The sequence below is a fragment of the Eleginops maclovinus genome, chromosome 12 (assembly GCF_036324505.1).
Source record: "Eleginops maclovinus isolate JMC-PN-2008 ecotype Puerto Natales chromosome 12, JC_Emac_rtc_rv5, whole genome shotgun sequence".
Taxonomy (NCBI): Eukaryota; Metazoa; Chordata; class Actinopteri; order Perciformes; family Eleginopidae; genus Eleginops; species Eleginops maclovinus.
In genome coordinates, this window is record NC_086360.1 from 13,733,093 (window position 1) to 13,752,391 (window position 19,299).

The window sequence follows — 19,299 nt, forward strand, 5'->3', positions numbered from 1 at the left end:
CAAAATGTGACACCCAACTCCACCAAGTCCGCCCTCAGGCCATTGTTACTGCTGCAGACCTCTTTTCTTGCCATTGTTGTTCTGACACTGGAGTACAGAAATACTCCTTTAGTGGAGCCTAGAAGACATGACATCCTAGATGTGTTGCCATACAGAGGGTTGGTGGCTCAATCCCCGGCCTTTCACGTCAAAGTGGATTTAGGCAAGATACTTTGACCCTTAAATTGTTACCTACAGACAGTGTGTAAAACTTATCACCCCTGATGAGAAGGTGGCACCTTGTATGGTTTCCTTTGCCAGCAGTGTGATGTGTATGTGTGTGAATGGACTAATTCCTGTGAATTCTGTAGTAAATGTGCTGTAAATGGTCGCAAAGACTAGAAAAGCTCAGTCCATTCACCATTTAAGCTCTTATAGCTGCTACACAGTCAACTGGAGGTTATTCACAAATCATTGGTTACCGGGATTTGCCTGTATAATCTGCATTTTGACATTTAGATTAGGTTCATACATACCATGTGCAGTGATTGCTGTGATGGATGAATGTATAGTTGCCCTGCTGTGAGCCGCGATGCAGGAGACTGCAAAGAAAATTACTATTATAATTGGTTTAGCATATTTACAATTTCTGCTTTTACTATTAGGTTGCCAACATCTTTCTACATTGTTACACTTTAATTATTACAAAATAAGTTACATTTTATGATTTTATTCTGTTTTGTACAGAGTGAGACTTACATAGTTTGTGTGTGGCTGCGCATAAATGTAAGAGAGGATAGTGGGGAGTAATTTGAGGCTCTCATTAGAATAACAAATTGTTTATTATGTTGCCTGCTATTACACCTGCCCAATAGTGCTTACCTCTTCATTTGAACAATTAGAGTATAGTTTTGTTTTCAAGACACCAGTGTTCAAGCATACCTAATATGTGTTTGAATAGAGTCTGTTTAGAAGAGTAAGTAGCATGTTGGCTAGATTTGACTCTTTCTGACTTAAATGACTTCAAATAACTGAGAAAAGCCATGTATTGAAACAATGATCCGTGTAGATTATGTTAACTAAATTAAAGCATTAATACTCAATAAAAGTAAATGTTAAAAATTAAATCTAATGACGAATAAAAAATGACGGGAAGGTTGTCACCCATTTGGCCTCCAGTTTGAGGCATTTGTTCCATGGTCCCTCTTTTCATGCCTCTTTTGTATACTATCCGGGATTTTGTCTAAACCGGGTAACAGGATGCCGATTTTCCCTTAAAATGTTAAAGTGATGCCAGAAGACAATATTTCTGTTCGTTAAGGATGTTATAATTACTCCAAAAATATGAAAATCGTGTCTAATAGACCTTAAGATAACATAGACAGCTGTGTTTTTACGGAACTCCGACATCACATTGTTGTTTATGTCTGTGGAGCCATCTTGTAGACGAGCGTCATGTTCTTGCGAAAATTGATATGTCTTATTATACAAGATCAGCGCCACAGTATTGCCCTCATACAATATTTTTATGGAAAAACCCCTGCTATCACCAATGCATTAAAAGCTAATGATATAAGTGCAGTATAAGATATCGCCGAGGTAGATGAAACCAGTCAAAAGAAAACATAGAGTAAAAGTTATATTACACCGAAACATCTCTAAGAGAGCTGAGGATGTTGAAAAAAGAGAAGCACAGAGGAGGAAGAATGACAGCAATAGACAAAGAGAGAGAAGCGGGTTCCTACTGTACACTTTATGTATTAGACGCTGAGCCTCCCCCCTATAATGGGACAAAGGGATTAGAGGGATAATCCACCATGTCTCTTCTTTTCCTTCCATTTTAACTCCTTTTACCTTTCCACTAATTTTCTCTTCTCACTGTTCTGTCGCCACGAGACGCAGACAAGACAGCGCTGACGACAGAATCAGCACAACAATTAGTGTTCGTGTGTGTGTGTGTGTGTTTGTGTGTGTGTGGGCTGAGAATAATTAGCTCCAGTCTAATGCCAGGTCAGCCTTTTGTGGCATCAGTCTGGATTGCTAGCTTTGTGTATACATGTGTGTATAGATGTTTGTAGATGTGTTGGTGCCAGTTTTGTTTATGAAATATTTCATGCTTTACTTTGCACGGTCGTGGCCTATTCCAAACTGTTTATGTTGAGGTGAACATTGGCAGACAACATTGCTGTAATGGAGTTTATTCTTTCCTACTGCCCTTGACCATTCTCTTAACACAGAGCAGGCAGATAAGAGAGGATTTACACACAATAGTGAAGCCATTAGCGTCTGGGTTTTTCTCTCCCTCCCTCTCTGGGGTTTGTTGTGTGTTATCAGATCCACTGGGATGTGTGGATGGCAGATTGAATGTCCACAGCCATGGAAAAGGCCAAGGATGTCTAACCTCCTATTCACACACTGCTAGCCTCATCAACAGAGGGCTCTTTGTCCCACAGCAGTCGAGGAGATGGACAGTACAAGATAATTGCATTCGAACAATAAGCATCTCCTCTGTTTGTTTGAATGTGTACGGTCTCTTTGGGATGAAATGGTAGCTGAGTGTGTCTGTGTAGGAGGGAGAAATGGAGGGAGGAGGGGTGAGTGATTCTGTTTGTGAGTCTTTGTGTTCCTCTGAATTTCTCTATCTGTATGCAAGTATGAATGAATGGCCTCGATAAAAGATTTTTGGAGCTGTATCCAATAGTGAGCTGTCATCGACTATCTCAGAGGTTGAAAGCTGACTGGTGAGGACTAGACAGTGAAGTCATAACTTGACTGATAAGATTCTGCAGGAACTGCTAATAAACCCAGAAAACCAGCAGGAAAGACAGCAGGGAAGCCAAATGGATGTGAAGGAGGAGTGCAGCTGAATGGCAGCATCTGAACTATCAGCTGCCATAGACGATCATGCATTTTCTCAATTGATGTCATTCCTCTTTGGTCCAGGTGCGCTCTGTTGGAAAATGAGAGAACATGTTGGGAAGATGTATGTATTGGTGTATGTGTGTCATGTTCAGCATTTCTTTCTGTTAGGTACGTTGGAGTATACTTTGTGCCATAAATTGCTGTTCAGAACAGGCAAAAGCGTTGCAATCTTTGACATTGAACTATAAACAGAATGCCCCCTGAGTCTAGGCGGCCACTCAGATACATTAAGGGACATTTTAAAGCCTTGAGTGTGGTTACTGTCACTGTATTTGTTTGGAGCAAGAAACCAAAAATTGGAAAAATTAGGTTGAGCCTGGATAGCGCTGAGGGGGTTGTCAACACCACATAAGGTTGATACATCTGTCAAATACACCTGTCAAACTCACCACTAAGTAAATACTTATTAAATACGTACAATATAAGTTAACGTACACCCATATTTATATAATGCAGTCCAGTTTAATGCAAACAATTTTCCATGACCTCAATGCTATATATGCTATACATATAATTAAAGTAATTAGTGATGAAAGTGTGAACATGAACTAAACAATATGGGCATCATGAGAGTTAACTTTATGGCATAACAGTTCATTGATTACATTCAATTGTACATGAAGGCTTTATAAAGTTGCAACTGAGGGTGTCCTACACGTGAATATTACTGCACTCAGGATAAAGATTAATTCCTGCAAGATAAGGTATTGATTCTTCCATTTATTTTTTAAAACTTTTTTAATTTTTCCAATTAACATCAGTTTGTTTGTATATGTACCTGTCATTTGTTCGCCTCAGTAAGTTGTGTGTTGTTGTGGTGGATTTCCTGCAAGTTATGAACACAACATAAATAATGTGTTATTAATGACACTCCAAATATGAGTCATACAAGGTGGAAAAAAACACCAATTACTCTATTATTCTTAAGCCCTATATTTAAAATATATTTAAAGCACATCTGTGTTGAATGCAATTTAAAACTACTGAATTCCATGTGCTTTTAACTGAAAGTGAATAATGTGAAATAGTTTGTGTGAACATTACTACCTTCGACCCAACGCACCATTGCCTAATCTAATCTCTCCACCCTGCTCCATGTTGGACTGGACATTCTGTATCAGACCCAATTCAAAGCTTGTGCTGTTGCTTAATGTACTTCTTAAGGCATACTAAGCGGGGCAGGTTGTTTGCTTTTGTAATGAATAGAGTGGTCCGGGGAACAGCGTCAGCCACTGTTGTCAATTATCACTGCTCTCTATGAGCCATGCTTGACAGAGAAGAATCACAGCCGGCGCCTGGATCACTTTTTCACTCCCTCCGCCTTTCCTTCCTCAGTGTATCTTCCATCTATTCTCCAGAGCTTCAACTCACTCCCATTGTGCCTCTGTCTCTTGGCTTTGCCTCGGCTTTTACATTCATGTGTTCACGCACTCAATATAAATCTTGTTTAATCTCGGCTGCACCCTTTTTAGTTACATTGTCAGTATGTAAATATATTTATCTTTATTGTAGTATTTCTGTTGCCCCCTCTCCTCTCCTCTCCGCTCCTCTTGCCGTCATATATTTTCCTCCACAGAGGGTGTAGTGGGGTTGACAGGCAGTGAGCTCACAGTAGTAACCTTCCTGCCACCATGCCAGGCGAGGCGCCACTTGAGGGTTTGGCTGCAGATTGAATAGCTCCCAGAGATGTCATATTCAGACAGCCTCCCTGAATTACATTTCCTGGTTTTCCTGCCTGGCTGCCTGCAGGCCTCCACCAATCAAATAGCCTGGAGTTGGCATGTGGCTGCCCACTCCACTCCCCTCGATTCATTCCCCTTTGCCTCCTTTCTTTCCTTACCCCAACCCCCTTGTCCCCTACTTACCATCTCTGGGGTGTGTCCATTACAGAAATTATTCCTTCACCTCTTGTCAGGTGATCCAAACACTGTGGGGCAGACGAGCAAATGAGCAATCTGATTGGCTGTCAGCTTATGTTTATTTCCTTGTTGTTGGGATGTCAGATGAGAGAAAACATTGTTCTGCTGTATTTGTCACGTCTTCTTCATGGGTTTCATGAGGAATCAGAAAAGTTTACAGGACATGTGGTCCAACCATTCCATTTAAAAAAAACAAAAAACATTTTCTTTTTGACTCTTATTTTGAACACCTGTCTTTGCTACTCACTTCACTACCATGTTACCTTGATACTGCCAGGATTCCACAGTGTTATAAAAAATGAATGAAGCAGAACTGTGGAAAAATGTATAATAAATTATACAATATGGCACCAAATGGAATAATTCCTTCTTTGAATGCAGACATTAGGTCACTCACGCAAACTTTGCTATAAAATAATATTGGCAAGCTAATTATGAGTTTAACATTTCAGTAAAAACAATATCTTGAATTTGCCTACTATATATGTATACCCATACAAGTTCCGTATGAAGAATTAAATAATCATCGCATGTGTTCAGCCCGGGCCAATGATCCTCATTGTGGTTTTCTTGTTACTGTGTATGACCTGATCCAGCCAGAAGGTGGGTTAGTGAGCCGTAGAAAGAAGGAAGCCCAGTGAGCTTTTATTGGGAGGGAGTGGAGAGAGACTGGGCTCATATAGCTGTCCCTTCATAAATTGATTAATGAGGAACAGCTCCATGTGGAAAACAGAATGGTACACAAACCAGAGATACACACTTGCATACAGGCAAACACACACAAATGGAAATACCCTCCCTCTGGAAGTGATTGGAGTTTGGCTTTGTACACTTATAAACAGGTGGTGGATTGGACATTCATACCCACATATATACACACAAACACACTTATTTTAACACACACACACACACACACCTCAGGTGGTGGATTGAGCTCCCATGCTGTGTGGATTTGTATCAAAGCCGAGTCATAAAACTGAACTGGCAGACTGGGAGCCGTACCACTCCAACCCTCCAGTTAGCTGCTTTGGGTAGACTTTCTGCACGTGTGTATTTGTACATGGTTGTTTAAGCACGGGAGAAAATAATGTATGCAAGGAAGTGGTTTTCTCTCGCACATTAGTATGCCTTTATGCTCCAAACCTTTTTTACTCAGATTTTTGCTTCTGCTTTTTAGATTAGACCTCCAGCTTTTGGAATAGCCTTTTCTCTGTCCGTACTTGGGTGTAAGCTTAGTACTTGAGGGTGCTGAAAAGCGGTTGGATTATAGGAATTATTATTGCTGGTTGAAATATGTTAGTCTTTATGTGGGTGCATTATCACTCTGCACAATTAGGATTTTTGGAATTTACTCTGGATGACCTCACCTCGCATGATGGAGGCGATGAACGAAGCATAGTCAGCTTTTTTACTGAGGTAATGAGGCAAAAAGTAGACATGTGCACAACCGCTTACTCATGCACATTTATGTTCACACACGGTGACGCACATCTACACTGGCATATGCATGTCATGTATGCAGACTTGCACAGTATGTTGATTGTTACACAGGCATGCTAACATGTCAGTGCAATGCTTATTATGGTTGTTTATGACGGTGGAAATTAACATTTTCTATGGTTTTGTTTCTTATGGGTGCGGATGATACGGAGTATAAATCTTCTTGATCTGCGTACAGTGTCATGGTATATTACACACCCTTTAACTGCGGCTTCATGTTGCAGTGATAGCGATACCACATCATTGCATCTACACACATGCAAACGCACACACAGTTGGTGTCCCAGCTGCATAGCTCCCTGTGTTGCCTGTCTCCGGCCCATGCTGAGTGTGTAATGAGCGGAGCTTGAGTAAGATTAAGGCAGATATTGTATAGCGTTGGAGATTGGTTTCACTCTGAGCCTCAGTGTTGTGGCAGAGCGCACTCCAGAGCTGCTGCTGGCTGAATGACCAGCAGGATCCCCACTGTTAGTCTCCTGTTATTTGTCATAGCATTTTGCCATCACTGCTAATGTGTTTTGAGGCAAACACATACCACCCATTGGGGGGTATTTCTTCTTAGGAAATGTGAACACTATCGTTAACTGTAAGGAAGCACACTGGGATGATGACCATGAAAGGATCGGAGGCAGTGTTAAAGATTAAAAGAAAGAAAAGATAGAAGAGGGGATATTTAGGGGGAGAAAAGGTCTTGGATTTGTGATGTGGTTTGTTGGCACCCTGTAAAGCACATAAGGCGGGAAGAGGGGAAGTGATTGTGAGAGGAAGGTGGTGTAATGGGAAGGAAGGAATCAAAGAGAGTGCACAGAGTTTGGAGGGAGAAAAGAACAGAGAAAAAATAGTGAAGGAGGATAAACAGAAACAGAAAGGCTGGAAAAACAAGAGAAATGATGGGATGTTTAAATAAAGGATGAAAAGCACAGGATAAGAGAAGAAAGAGAAAGAGGGTCCAAGGACTGTTATCATCTGGAATCTATTGGGAATGAATGGGCAGCATGAAGAGGCTATAATCACATCCATCAACAACACTGTCTATAAAATCCTGTTCGTCTTCTACTCTGCTTTCCTCCCTCGGTCTTTACAAACCACCAGCCTTGGTCAATTCACTGCAGTACTCTAAATAGAAGATCTTTGTAAGGATGATGACTTTAATGTCGTTAGTTTTGGGAAAAAACATTAACCAAAGGCTGTATCTGTGGTTCCGGATCGTCTAAGATTTCATCCTCTTTTCCTCGTGTCTTTAGGTAAATGTACAGCTCATCGACATTTACTCTTATACAAAGACAGAGATGGACCCAAAACAACAACAGACAAAAGAGCGAGTGATTACCTCCAACAATAGTGATTGGTACTCTTTAAAGTGAGGGTGAGGATATATATTTACAGTAAATAAAAATGGAAAATAAAACTTTATTATCCACCAAAGTGGAAAATGGCCTTTTGACTTTCTTTATCATTTCGGGATTTTACGAAGTAACAATTAAGTTAAAATTATTATTCAGATTTTATGTCACCATACACTTTCGATCTAGTGTCAAGTAAGTGGACGCTGACGCTGCACCTGACTGTAGGTCTCAGAAAATGTCCTTACAATGGGAGGGAAGTACGGATGGTCTACAGATTTTAAACCTGGATCGAAATACGGGGGAACAATAAATGCTACATTTCCAGATTTTTGGGGGGAGTAGTGAGGGGATAATAAATATAATAATGAGCCCTACTTATACAGACTGACTTATCGAGTACTGTATATTAAAACACCTAAACTCCCCTGGACCCCCCTCCCTCGTCTGTCTGTCTGTCTCATCACCCATTCTCTTGCGTCCTCATCTTGACTAAGCTCTGTCTGCTTAGCCAGTGATAAGCCACTGGAGCGTCGCCTGCTTGAGACTGCTTCAACAAATTCACTTTGCTGTCAGGCTAATAGGATTTTGTTTCTTCAGCCCATGCTATAGATGGCATCTTTGGACATGAGGAAAAAGAAATGAGGTTTGGTGATGAAGAGGCATTATGAGAGGAGACAGCAACTTCAAGGGGGATAAACCACACTTCTCTCTCCCTTTCTTTCTTACCCCTCCTCTTATCCTTCGTCCGTCCCCCTCCTCCTTGTCCTTCTCCTATAGCATGAAATCTCCTCACTTTTTTTGGCATGGGATCAAACAGTTTGTTCTGTTGGGGAATTCATTTCGGATTCTGGCTTTTTCAAGGGGTGTTTGGGCCAATGAGCTGGCAAGGCAAGCAACATCTGTTTTCATGAATACCTAATGGCTGTGTGTCACCAGAGTCAAACGCCTGAACTGAGAGATGCTCCCACTGTTATTACCATCAGGGTTATTTAGCCACCAGTTTCTCATTAGGCTCTTTCTCATCCCTCCTGAGGTAACAATTGGATTAGCAGCTAAAACCCCCTCCCTATGCTACAGATTATTTAGATTGCATGTGGGAATTGTATTTGTAAGGTCTGATACTTTAGTAATATGATAACACCACCACTGGAATATGCTATATGCTAATATCAGTAGGAGAAGGCGTTAGGTGTAAACATGAGGTGAGAGGAACGGTACGACTGCTTGCTAAATAGTTCCAGGAATTTCAAGCTTAGTGTTTCTTAAGTTCCTAAATTATAGTTTTTAGACAATGGCACTGCTTTGGGTTGTTAAAGTTTTTCTTGTGTTTTTACGGTGACTAGGGCGTCAGAAGTGGAGGGTCAGGAATAATTGTTGCAAGGGTGAGGGGCATTTCGGGGTCATTCAAACTGTAATGATCAGAGTTTTTATTACAGGGATAAACTTTGGATACACGCACATATTCACCTTTTTCTAGTTGGCTTTACACCACAGTGTTCTGACCTCATCCTGGCACTATTTGGAGCTCTATTTTCCATTATTTTCCAGCTAGCACTTTTATGTATGTGTGTGTGTTTGTGTGTGAGGTATTGATGATTGTTATACTACACATGCTGAACTAGTTTCATGGACGACCTAGCGTCTCGTAAAGCGATGAGACAGAGTGTGACCATGTGATCTGGCATAGCTGTGGTTGTAGTGCGGTTGTCGCGCTCCATCCCTTTAATGCTCTCTTTCCTTTCGCACTCGTCCTCTCTTCTTTGATTTTTGTTTTTTTCATTTCTGGTCTCCCTCCCTTTCTTTTTACTTTTTGTGTACTTTTGGCTCATTTTTGTTTTGAAGCACACTTTCAGTCAAGGGCTGTAGTAGCAGCGCCTGTTCATGTTGTTTCACTCTCGGGAAAGAAATATAAAGTATATTAATTTCTGAGGAAAAAAGTCTGTACAGCCTGAGTGACAGAAGCTAAGATAAAAGGGATGACAGAAGCCACACTGAAAGCACACATTTCCACCATCGATCAGCAGCTCCGTCCAGTTGGGTATCTACTGTTTCTCTTTTCCCTGAGTCTTTAGAACAGTGTGAGTCCATTGATTAGGCTTTGTCAGCCTGGTGTGTGTGCTGGTACACCACTGATTCTAATGAAGCCGAGTCCATTCAGCAAGCTGCAGGAGCAGCAGCACCAGAAACACAACAGCTCATTGGTTCTCAACAGGAGCCGCCTTATGAGGCAGATTCAGCGTAATTAAAGCCAGTCTATGTAATTGATGCACTCTTTCTGTGCATCAATTATCATAGCAGCAAGGAAATTAGACGCTGCAATATGACTTGTTGGGCCATTTTACCGAATGTGTTGTAGTATAATTCAGTGGCCTCCCACCCTCTCATCCTATCCTCCCCCATTCTATCTTCATCCCCTTCTCCCTTCCTCTTCTCCCTTCCTCTTCATATCCATTAGCCTAATGAACACCCGGCAATTTCCTGCCACCGGGACAAACATGGTACATAGTATTGTTCTCCTCTCCTTTCTGTGTGTGTATGCACATCAAAGTGGCATGCACACACACATGTGTGTACTGGTGTTTGCATGTGTGTTTGACAGAGAACGCGGGCAGGAGAGTGTGTGTTGGTAAGCTGTCATTAAAATAGATGGCAGTAATCAAAGTGCAGAGCAATTAGCCATGGCTGAGTGGGCGGAGGGTGTACACTGTGTTACTGTGTGCCACTGTGTCAGGCCTATTGGTAAACATTGGATAGTTCACCCCTCTCTGCATGTGCACATGGAGAAAAAGAGTTACAATTTACAGCCCTGAGGGCCATGCTCAGCTCAATTTATCACAGTCAGCCTGGACGTTTCTTTAGTGTCGGAGACAAAAATCTGTTATTTGCTGCTAGTTATTAATTGTGTTTATGGCACTGTAGAAATCACATTTATAATATAGTGGTATAATGTATTTTTTGGGCAAGATTTCTGAGAAATAAAGGCCTGTTTTTAAAAAAACAAAACAAAAAGAAAATAATTTAGTTTTTTCCACTGCATTTCTGTTAATAATTGAGCCCTGGAGAAGCTTACTTCTTCAAACAAATTAGGAAGCTTGTGGTTAACATGCATACTTTACCATGAACCACATCTTGATTCCACCTAAATGTTTGTTGAAGGTCATATCCCTCTTTCATCCTACATTTTCTTGTCTGTTATTACACCTTAAAGGTAAATGGTAATAATCTTTAAGAAAATGGAAAAGGTGATGTAAGTGCTTGTTTGACACAATAAGAATTCAATGTGTGGACTATATCAGCAGGTGGCTTTATAGGGATTTCATATTGTAGTCAAACCCACATAGAGGTTTTCTTTTGTGATGTTACACTGTATATACTCTGTTTTTAAGGTTACACAATTAAGATGTTTTGCTTTTTGTTTTTACAAATTAAAAAATAACATTCTTTCCCTGCTATGCCTGATAACATTTTTTTAGAAATAAGAAAGAGAGCAAGAAAGCAGCTCTGTCCACTGCCTTTTTTCCCCACAGGGACATTTATCATGGGCAACCATCTATGACCTCACTGTTCGTCTCAGATGAGCTATACTAACTTTCTCTTCTGCACTCACACACACACACACACACACACACACACACACACACACACACACACACACACACACACACACACACACACACACACACACACACACACACACACACACACACACACACACACACACACACACAGTCCTGAGGCTGTAACTGTTATCGCCATCTGCCACGGGGCAGTACTCATCTTCTCCTGAGTTATTTATTGTGTTATGGCTGCAGTGGGTTGACCGAGGAGGTAGACGGGGGCATGGCATTGCTTTGGAGAACCCAGTTGTTCATTTGCAGGTCAGTATCTCACTTGCATTTCCTCGGGGGAACTGCTAAGGTGCAACAGAGGAAGGCGCTTTAGAGACAGAGTGAAGAGCTATCAGAGATCCACGTGTGAGCCATGTAAAGCCAGTTTGTTTTCCTCTGGCAACCGAGGAGCTGCTTTAAAATGCTCTTTGTGCATGTGCATCACGCAGGCCCATCAGCGTTGGCAAGGCAACAGGCTGTCCATTTGGATGAGCTTAAAGTGAATAACTGCCACTTAACCTTACAAAGTCCTTAGTTGGCTTTTACCCCTGGCTTTTGATGGAAAAATCAGATGGTTTGTGAGGGACATTTGTTTTTGGAGATAGTGAACATATTAGCTGATTGTGCATATACTAACAGCCAGGGGTTTACAGATGAATATGCATATCCTTAAATATCTTATGTGTTATGCACTTTTGGACTCAAGATAATTTAATGTATACCTTTCTATCTTGTACAGGGAATGGCTTTTTGCTGTGGGTAGAGCTCCTGCTGTTTTAATATTGAAACTTTTGCCATTTGTGGACTAATGTACGTTTTTTTTATTCAGCAATTACTGTATGCTTACAGCTGGAGAAAATGCTTCAAGCATTTCAGGAAGCCAACCATTACTGAAGAGGAGAGGAGACAGCGGCACATATAAGGGCCTTCTTTCCGTTGGCTGTATCAACCTGAATAGTGCGCTCATTCGGGCTCGCCTCTCATTCTCAGACTAACAAAAAAAAGACAGGTTGGACAGGAAAGTGGAGGAAGAGGGGCATTTATGGCTCCAGTTATGACCCCATCGGCACATTTTTAAGCAGGCTGATGACAAGCTGCTGGAATGCCCTGCCGTTTTGCAAAGTCGTTTGAAAACATGATTAACGGTGGTGGAGCACAATAGGAATGTGATTCTCATTTGAGCAGTGGGTACGGCAGCCTAGCCTGGGAAATCATCCAGGCCCTAATTGCCGAAGCAGACCCTGATTCAGACCACTGGAACACACACCCTTACACACATACCCACAGACACACTAATCCTACAACAGCAAGGGATATAACATGTAGCTAACAGCATCTGGTTTCTGGATTGATTATAAAATAACTTTGATTGTATCAACATAACAATAAACACATAAGTGTTATGTCTGTGTGTCACAGTTACAGTCACAAAGCTACAACAGCAAGTTGGACTTTTATTTATCAATGTTTTATAATATATTTTACAGTCAAGTCTTTCTTGAAATAAAAAAATAAATAAAACCAATGACAAGCTTGAATGTTAAACAAAGAGAAAGCAACACACTTAATAAACTAAAATAATGAACTATCTCTTCGCTGGTACGTCGCTGAGAATGCAGTCTTAATTGTTTCCTAAGTCACAAACAGAACACTTGTACAAGTCTGCACATATTATCAGAGGGTCAGCAATTTCAGAAGCAATGAACTTGTTCCCTCTCATTCAATAAAACCTGTATTGCTCTATTTGAAGTATTTGCTTATTGAATGGCTCTTTTGAGGTATTGGATATTTTTATTTCCACTTATATAAGCCCAATGAAAATGGGTCTTTGCGTTTTTTTGTCCGGAAGATTCCAGAAACTTAGTGTTGCACATCGTCTGAGGAAGCAGAACTCAGCTTCCTTACACTTGTGTATGGATTTATGGGTGATAAAAAGAAAATTTACAACAAGAATCATTTTGCAAGAGCGTTCTCTTCAGAAGTATAAACCCCCGTCTTTCCTTGCTCTCCTCCTCTTTCGCTGCTCCGCCCTTCCATTTCATTAAGTCTAAAGACAGCCGTGGAAGTCTGAAGTCTCGTCTGTCACCACCACCGCTGCCTCCCCCGCCCCCTCCCCCTCCTCCCCCTTCTTTTATGTTTTCAACCTCTCCCTAGACCTTCAACCGCTTTTCTTTATACATTTCATGCTTACTTTCTTTCATTTTTGCCCTCTTCTCTCGAAAATCATCCATTTCTATTTCCCTGCTCCTTTTGTGTGGCTAGACAACCGTGTAATTGTGGGCCGTGTGAGGAGCGGGATGAGACGAGGCCTTGAGTTGGGCAGCGCTGTGCTAGCGTGCCTACCTACAGCCATTCTCCCAGAAGCCTCTTTGTTCCTGCTCCATTGTGATTGGCTAGCTAAAGAGAAGCGCTACACATGTTGTTTGGTTGGAAGACTGTCTGCAGTCTTTGTGATAAACATGGACCTCTGTTTCTCTCAAGTATTGTTGCTATTCTTCCCCTTCTTGCCTGTCTGCTTGGATACCTCTGGCTGTGCTGCATAAAAGAAGATTAGCTTCACCTCTGAGAGACGAACATTTCAGAAGCACAAAAAACACATGCGCGTAATGACACACACACAAACACTGGTTGTCCCTTACTCCCTTGGTCGTTCGTTCTTGTCCCACAAATCCTTGTTGAGCCTTACTGTAGACTAATTCCAGTTTGCCGCATATGCCATCCAGTAAATTGGTCAGAAATCTCCTATGCTCCACAGAGAGCCTTTTATTAATAAAAAAACCAAACATTTTAAACCAGTGAACATATGTGTTTTTTGAGTCCAAATAGCCATAATGCAATATGACAAGGAGCAGGGTTCACAAATATAAATGCTGCTCAAGAATGAAAACACATTGTATCTTAATTGATTGATGAAACTAGTTGATGTTGAACATACTAATCATTACTCTGGAATTTTGATTAATTAGATTTACAGGATGCCAGTCAAAAAACACTAGTTAATAAAATAAACACAAATGGAAAATAACAAAGCACACAGTGCACTCTATAAATCTTAAAATAACATTACAATGTTTCAAAATTAAAGTCAGACCATGACAATAGGATCATAGAAGGGAATAGTTTTGCTCATACAGTGGGCTGGGATTAAGGCATGATCACTAGGCTTTGTCAAGGTTTAACCTCTGGTTGTACGACAAAACTCACACAGAGAAAATACAGTTAAAGGGCAATCGGCCGATAGTGCAGCTTTGAGCACGTTATATAAAGTGCAGAACGAAGCAGTATTTTGCTGGTTGGTCGATTATTTTCAAGTGCTAATCCCCCTTTTTCTTTGAAAACATTGGTTAAGGCTGTACAAGTCCATTAAAGCCATGTTCCAGAAGATGTACAGTATTTTTTTGCAGCTCCTTGCTGTATGGAGGAATGTGAAGAGAAAGATATGTATATCAGTACCTTGGCCCAGACCAGAAAGTACATTTTTCTAACGTTCAGTATAATACAGATTAATGGTCTTAAAGTATTTCCCTTTTTACTATTCAAGTGCTTCTCTGAAAAAGCATATATATTCACAATGATGATATTCAGTACATTCAAATAACATTTTAATAAGATGACCGATGTTCATTTTTCTGGTAATTTTTAAGGAACTTGTTTTTAATGGAGCCACTTTCTCACTTTACAGTAAATCCTTTATGGAAAGCTAATATACTGTTTGGAACAACATATTGGTCAAATCTGGTCAAAGATCAAATCTATTCCTGGGAAATAAGAATGAATGATTAAAGTACATCTAGGCTCTTTAGTCAGTGGCATTGCTGCCTCGGTCTTCAATACTTAGCTTGTCATACCATCAGGCTTCATTTGCATGTAAAAACCCTGGGAAATGCTTTCGTTAATCACAAGATAAATTAGCGCTGATGTAGTTACCATGGTTTCAAAGTAACATAATTAAGTTTTCTTCTTAAGAACTCCAAGGAAAAAGCAATTATGTATCAGCAGCAGAAATTACATTTTAGTATTCTCTCCTGATGCTATGAAAATAAATAACTGCACCTGCATCCCTTTAAAGTGTGACTTCCTGTAAAAATTACTGTGCAAAATGTTACTATGATTATTAAGTAAAAGCCTTCTCTGTCTTGCAAGACGAATAAACATATCTGTTAGGGCCTACTTTTCTTCAGAGTGGAGTGAAACAAAGGCTCAATTCTTGGCAGGCTGCATTAGTTGGCTGCCAAGAAAACAATATTAAATATAACATTGTTTGGGGTTAAGCCCATGACGTCCAGTTGTGTGGCTCCAGTAATTCAATTTAGATAGAAAATGTCTGTATGATTTAAAGGAAGAAAAATTACCCCAAATCCTTGACATGCTAAGAAACTAGAGTATATTTTTTGTTACAGACCATACTGATGACTTAGAGAGAGTAGTGACAGTTTTATTGTGTACCTCTAGCTATTTGTGCCGTGAGCGTAGTGACAGGGAGCCAAACACACACTGACCCCTAATGGCTCTCTCTCTGCCTCCTGCTGCACTAATCACCTCAACATTAAACGTTAGTTCAATTACAGAGACTGTTTCATTGTCATTTTATTGGAAAAAGGAGCCATGAGCTGTATTTTAGTTATCTACTTAACTATAACAAAATGCTTTTCTCTGACTTTTATATATGACGTGATATTTATAGGAGCATCGTTTGCCTCCTGTGGTAGCAGAAACAACTGACTGACTTTCTCAACTTATCGATTTGAGAACTTCATCATCCCTCCTATTAATTTGCATGCTTTTTCATTTAAAATTATAATTTATTCCCTCATTATTTTCTTCATCCTACCATTCTCAGTCCTTCTTCAGCATCAACACCAGCTTCTCCATCTCACCCACCTTAATTTGAATCCTATTGTCCTTCTCACAACATATCTTCTGTAGCATCGTCTCAATCTAAATGTACAGTATGCACACCGTGTCCAACTATGGCTTTGGTTACAGGCTCTGTACATTATTGAAAGTGTGCAGATCACTAATTCATGTCAGCAGAGCCTTGTGGGATGTGAGAGAAGCTCGGTTGAGGCTTGTTGCTTTCTGAGGGCCTTTAATGTGGCATGATCCATGCCTAAGCCATCACATCCAACACCTCTGCTGCAGCCTCTCGTCTCCTCTGCTGTCTCCACAGTCCTCATTTTGCCTCAATCCGGCTTTATGAATAGCCTCATACTCGTTCTTTTTTCCCCATCCCTTGCTTTCTTAGCTCTACGCCTCCCATGATGCCACCCCTCTTTCTTCGTCCAACCTCTAGCTACTGTATAGATATTTCTACTCTGTTTCCTGCTGTACTTGCTTTCCATCTCTCCTCACTCCCTGTCTCATGCATTGATGTCTGATCTAATTGCTTTTGCCCTGACACTGGGGACCCGGGCACAGAGTAACAAGCTCCCAGAGGATGCACTCCCTCCTTCGTGGCTGCATCCCTGAATCACTACTTTCTTTTTATATGTTTCCTCCCCCCCCTTCCCCCCAGTGCATTCATTGATTCACTCAGCAGCTTTAATGTCATAGCCCCAAGACGCAAAGCATGATATTGTGATCCTGCTGGCCCAACTGAATCTAATCTAAGTCTGCCCCCAGCACAACTTAGGTTCAGGGACGACCAATTGCAACAGGTATCTTTCTATTTTCAAGAAAGCTTTTCTCATCAACATCTCAGAGTGGGCCACAGAGAGAACAATTGTGGAAAATAGAAAAATGGAGAAGGGCAGGATGGAACTAGAGTCAGGGAGAATAAGAGAAAAAATAAACACGGAGAGGTGGGAGGGACAATGGAAAGATAGGAAAAAACAACCTGATAACATGGAGAGGCATGCAGGGCTACCACAACAATAATTTAATAGAAAAAGGTAAAATATGAAGATGCAGCACAGTGAACTAAAGCAGATAGGCCAGTGCACATTTTGACAGCTTTTGCTCCTCACATAAATAAGGATTTTAGAAATATGACACACATTTTAACTTTTCTCTCACTGGCATATTTTCCTTCTTGATCCCACGGTGTGATATGTCACACATCAAGTGACATCCACAAATTGTGTGTCCTTACACAAATCCTGGAGCAAGACACACATCCTGCTTTGTTCAAAAGGAAAATGTACTGTATTCCCTGTTGGTCTGCATCCTATTTTCACTTCTGTTTTCTAGATAGCAAGGATGTAGCATTAAAAAGAAAACATGAAATAAAATAAAATCATATTCTCTCAACAAGTCCTCACACATCACACTTGGCCTACAGTGAGATTAGCCAACACAGCACACAGTGTATGGAAAGTGAATATGGGTAATGCATTTCAGAATTACCCCAGCTGTCAGTCATATGGTGTGGAAGTGTGTGAGCACAGTACGCTATATTGTTCACTTTGACATGAGGCTCAATGATAGAAGACAGCTCGACATTACTTTTTCTACACCTCTGCTTTCACATTAAAGTGAGAGCTGTACAGTTTGTCTGTGTGTGTGTGTGTGTGTGTGTGTGTGTGTGTGTGTGTGTGTGTGTGTGTGTGTGTGTGTGTGGTGTGTGTGTGTGTGTGTGTGTGTGTGTGTGTGTGTGTGTGTGTGTGCACGTTTGTGTTTTTCATCTTATAAATATTCATGATAGAACACCAGCATGAAGATCAAAACATTTTATCCTGAAGGTTGATAGGTCAAATGCGTTGATCAAAATCTAGTTGTTGCACACACTCCTCTCATTAGAGGCATTTAAAGAGAATCATTTGATACAGATACTCTGATCTTTCTCCCGGCCCTCCCTAGTGAGTTCCCTCGATCACCCCCCACTCTCTCTTTCACACACACACACACACACACACACACACACACACACACACACACACACACACACACACACACACACACACACACACACACACACACACACACACACACACACACACACACACACACACACACCATCTGTAGGTCCTTTGGGCTCAGGCTCGGGCTGAATGCAGATATCCCTCTTTGAAGGGAGCATGCTCACTCTATATATGTGTCTGTGCACGCACTCACATGCACCAAAACAAGCGTATACCCTTGCTGCATTAGTGCATGCTTCTCTAATCAGAACAGGTGTTTAATTATTAATCGATCTATGTGTTGAAAGAAGCAGAGGCAAAATATGTGAGCGGTTGACCCTGCAGCGGTACTGTTTAACCTTTATTTGAAGTATGTGCGTGTAACAGAGAGGGTTTAAGAGAAATAAAGCTGCTGGGTGTGTGCATGGATTTCGCTGCTTTTGAGTCACGTCAAAAGTGCCTTCAAGCAAATATGAAACACAATATACAAAACAGAAGTGCCTCAGGTGGCACTTTAAACATTTGATCTCTCTCTCCGTCTCTCTGTAGGTGTGTGGAAATCATCGCCAAGGAGGGGAGAAGTCTGAAGGAGCTGTATCTCGTGTCTTGTAAAATCACAGACCACGGTAGGATACTTTCAATCACCGTTCCATTGTTGCAGTCAACCTCCAACGTTATTACCATTACCGTTATTATCCACAGTCACTACCATGATTCAGAACTCATTCGATTTTACGACCCGCCCCCTTATGAGACCTGCAAACAGTAAAAATATTATTGGAAAGTTTCACACGGAATAAATTATTATTCACTAGATCTCTTTAGTGCAGTTTATATTGTAGTCTATCTAAACGTTCTCATACAAGTTGGCAGCAACACAGAGACGTTTTTATCTTTTTGTGACTTTATATTTGAGATGTTTTATATTGCGCTTTTCAGAAGTATGTGACATACGATGAGCTCCTGGCAGGATTTCTATGCGTTTGTTTGAGTCTGTGGATTTAATCTCTTTATGTTGTCTAACAGGAGACATACATGCTGTTTTCCTTCCCAGTGGACCGACAGTCATTCTTACTATCCCTCAAGCATCATCTCCCAATTATTGTGTTTACACTCCCTCCTCTGCCTGATTCCACTCTGCCATATGTTGTGCAGAATATTTGAGTCTTTTATAAGCTGCGGTACA

The 19,299-nt window shown here is 40.9% G+C and overlaps 1 protein-coding gene across 4 annotated transcripts in view; it reads left to right on the top strand.

Annotated features, from left to right (window-relative positions):
• fbxl17 (F-box and leucine-rich repeat protein 17) overlaps positions 1-19,299 on the top strand; it is a 189,292-nt gene that overhangs the window by 115,334 nt on the left and 54,659 nt on the right. For all 4 annotated transcript variants that reach the window (XR_010167013.1, XM_063897996.1, XM_063897994.1 and 1 more), the window contains exon 9: positions 18,663-18,739. Coding sequence is in view for 3 of the 4 variants with exons in the window: in XM_063897996.1 (XP_063754066.1) it covers positions 18,663-18,739 (77 nt within the window). In the remaining variant the exon portion in view is untranslated. The remainder of the gene's footprint in view (positions 1-18,662; positions 18,740-19,299) is intronic.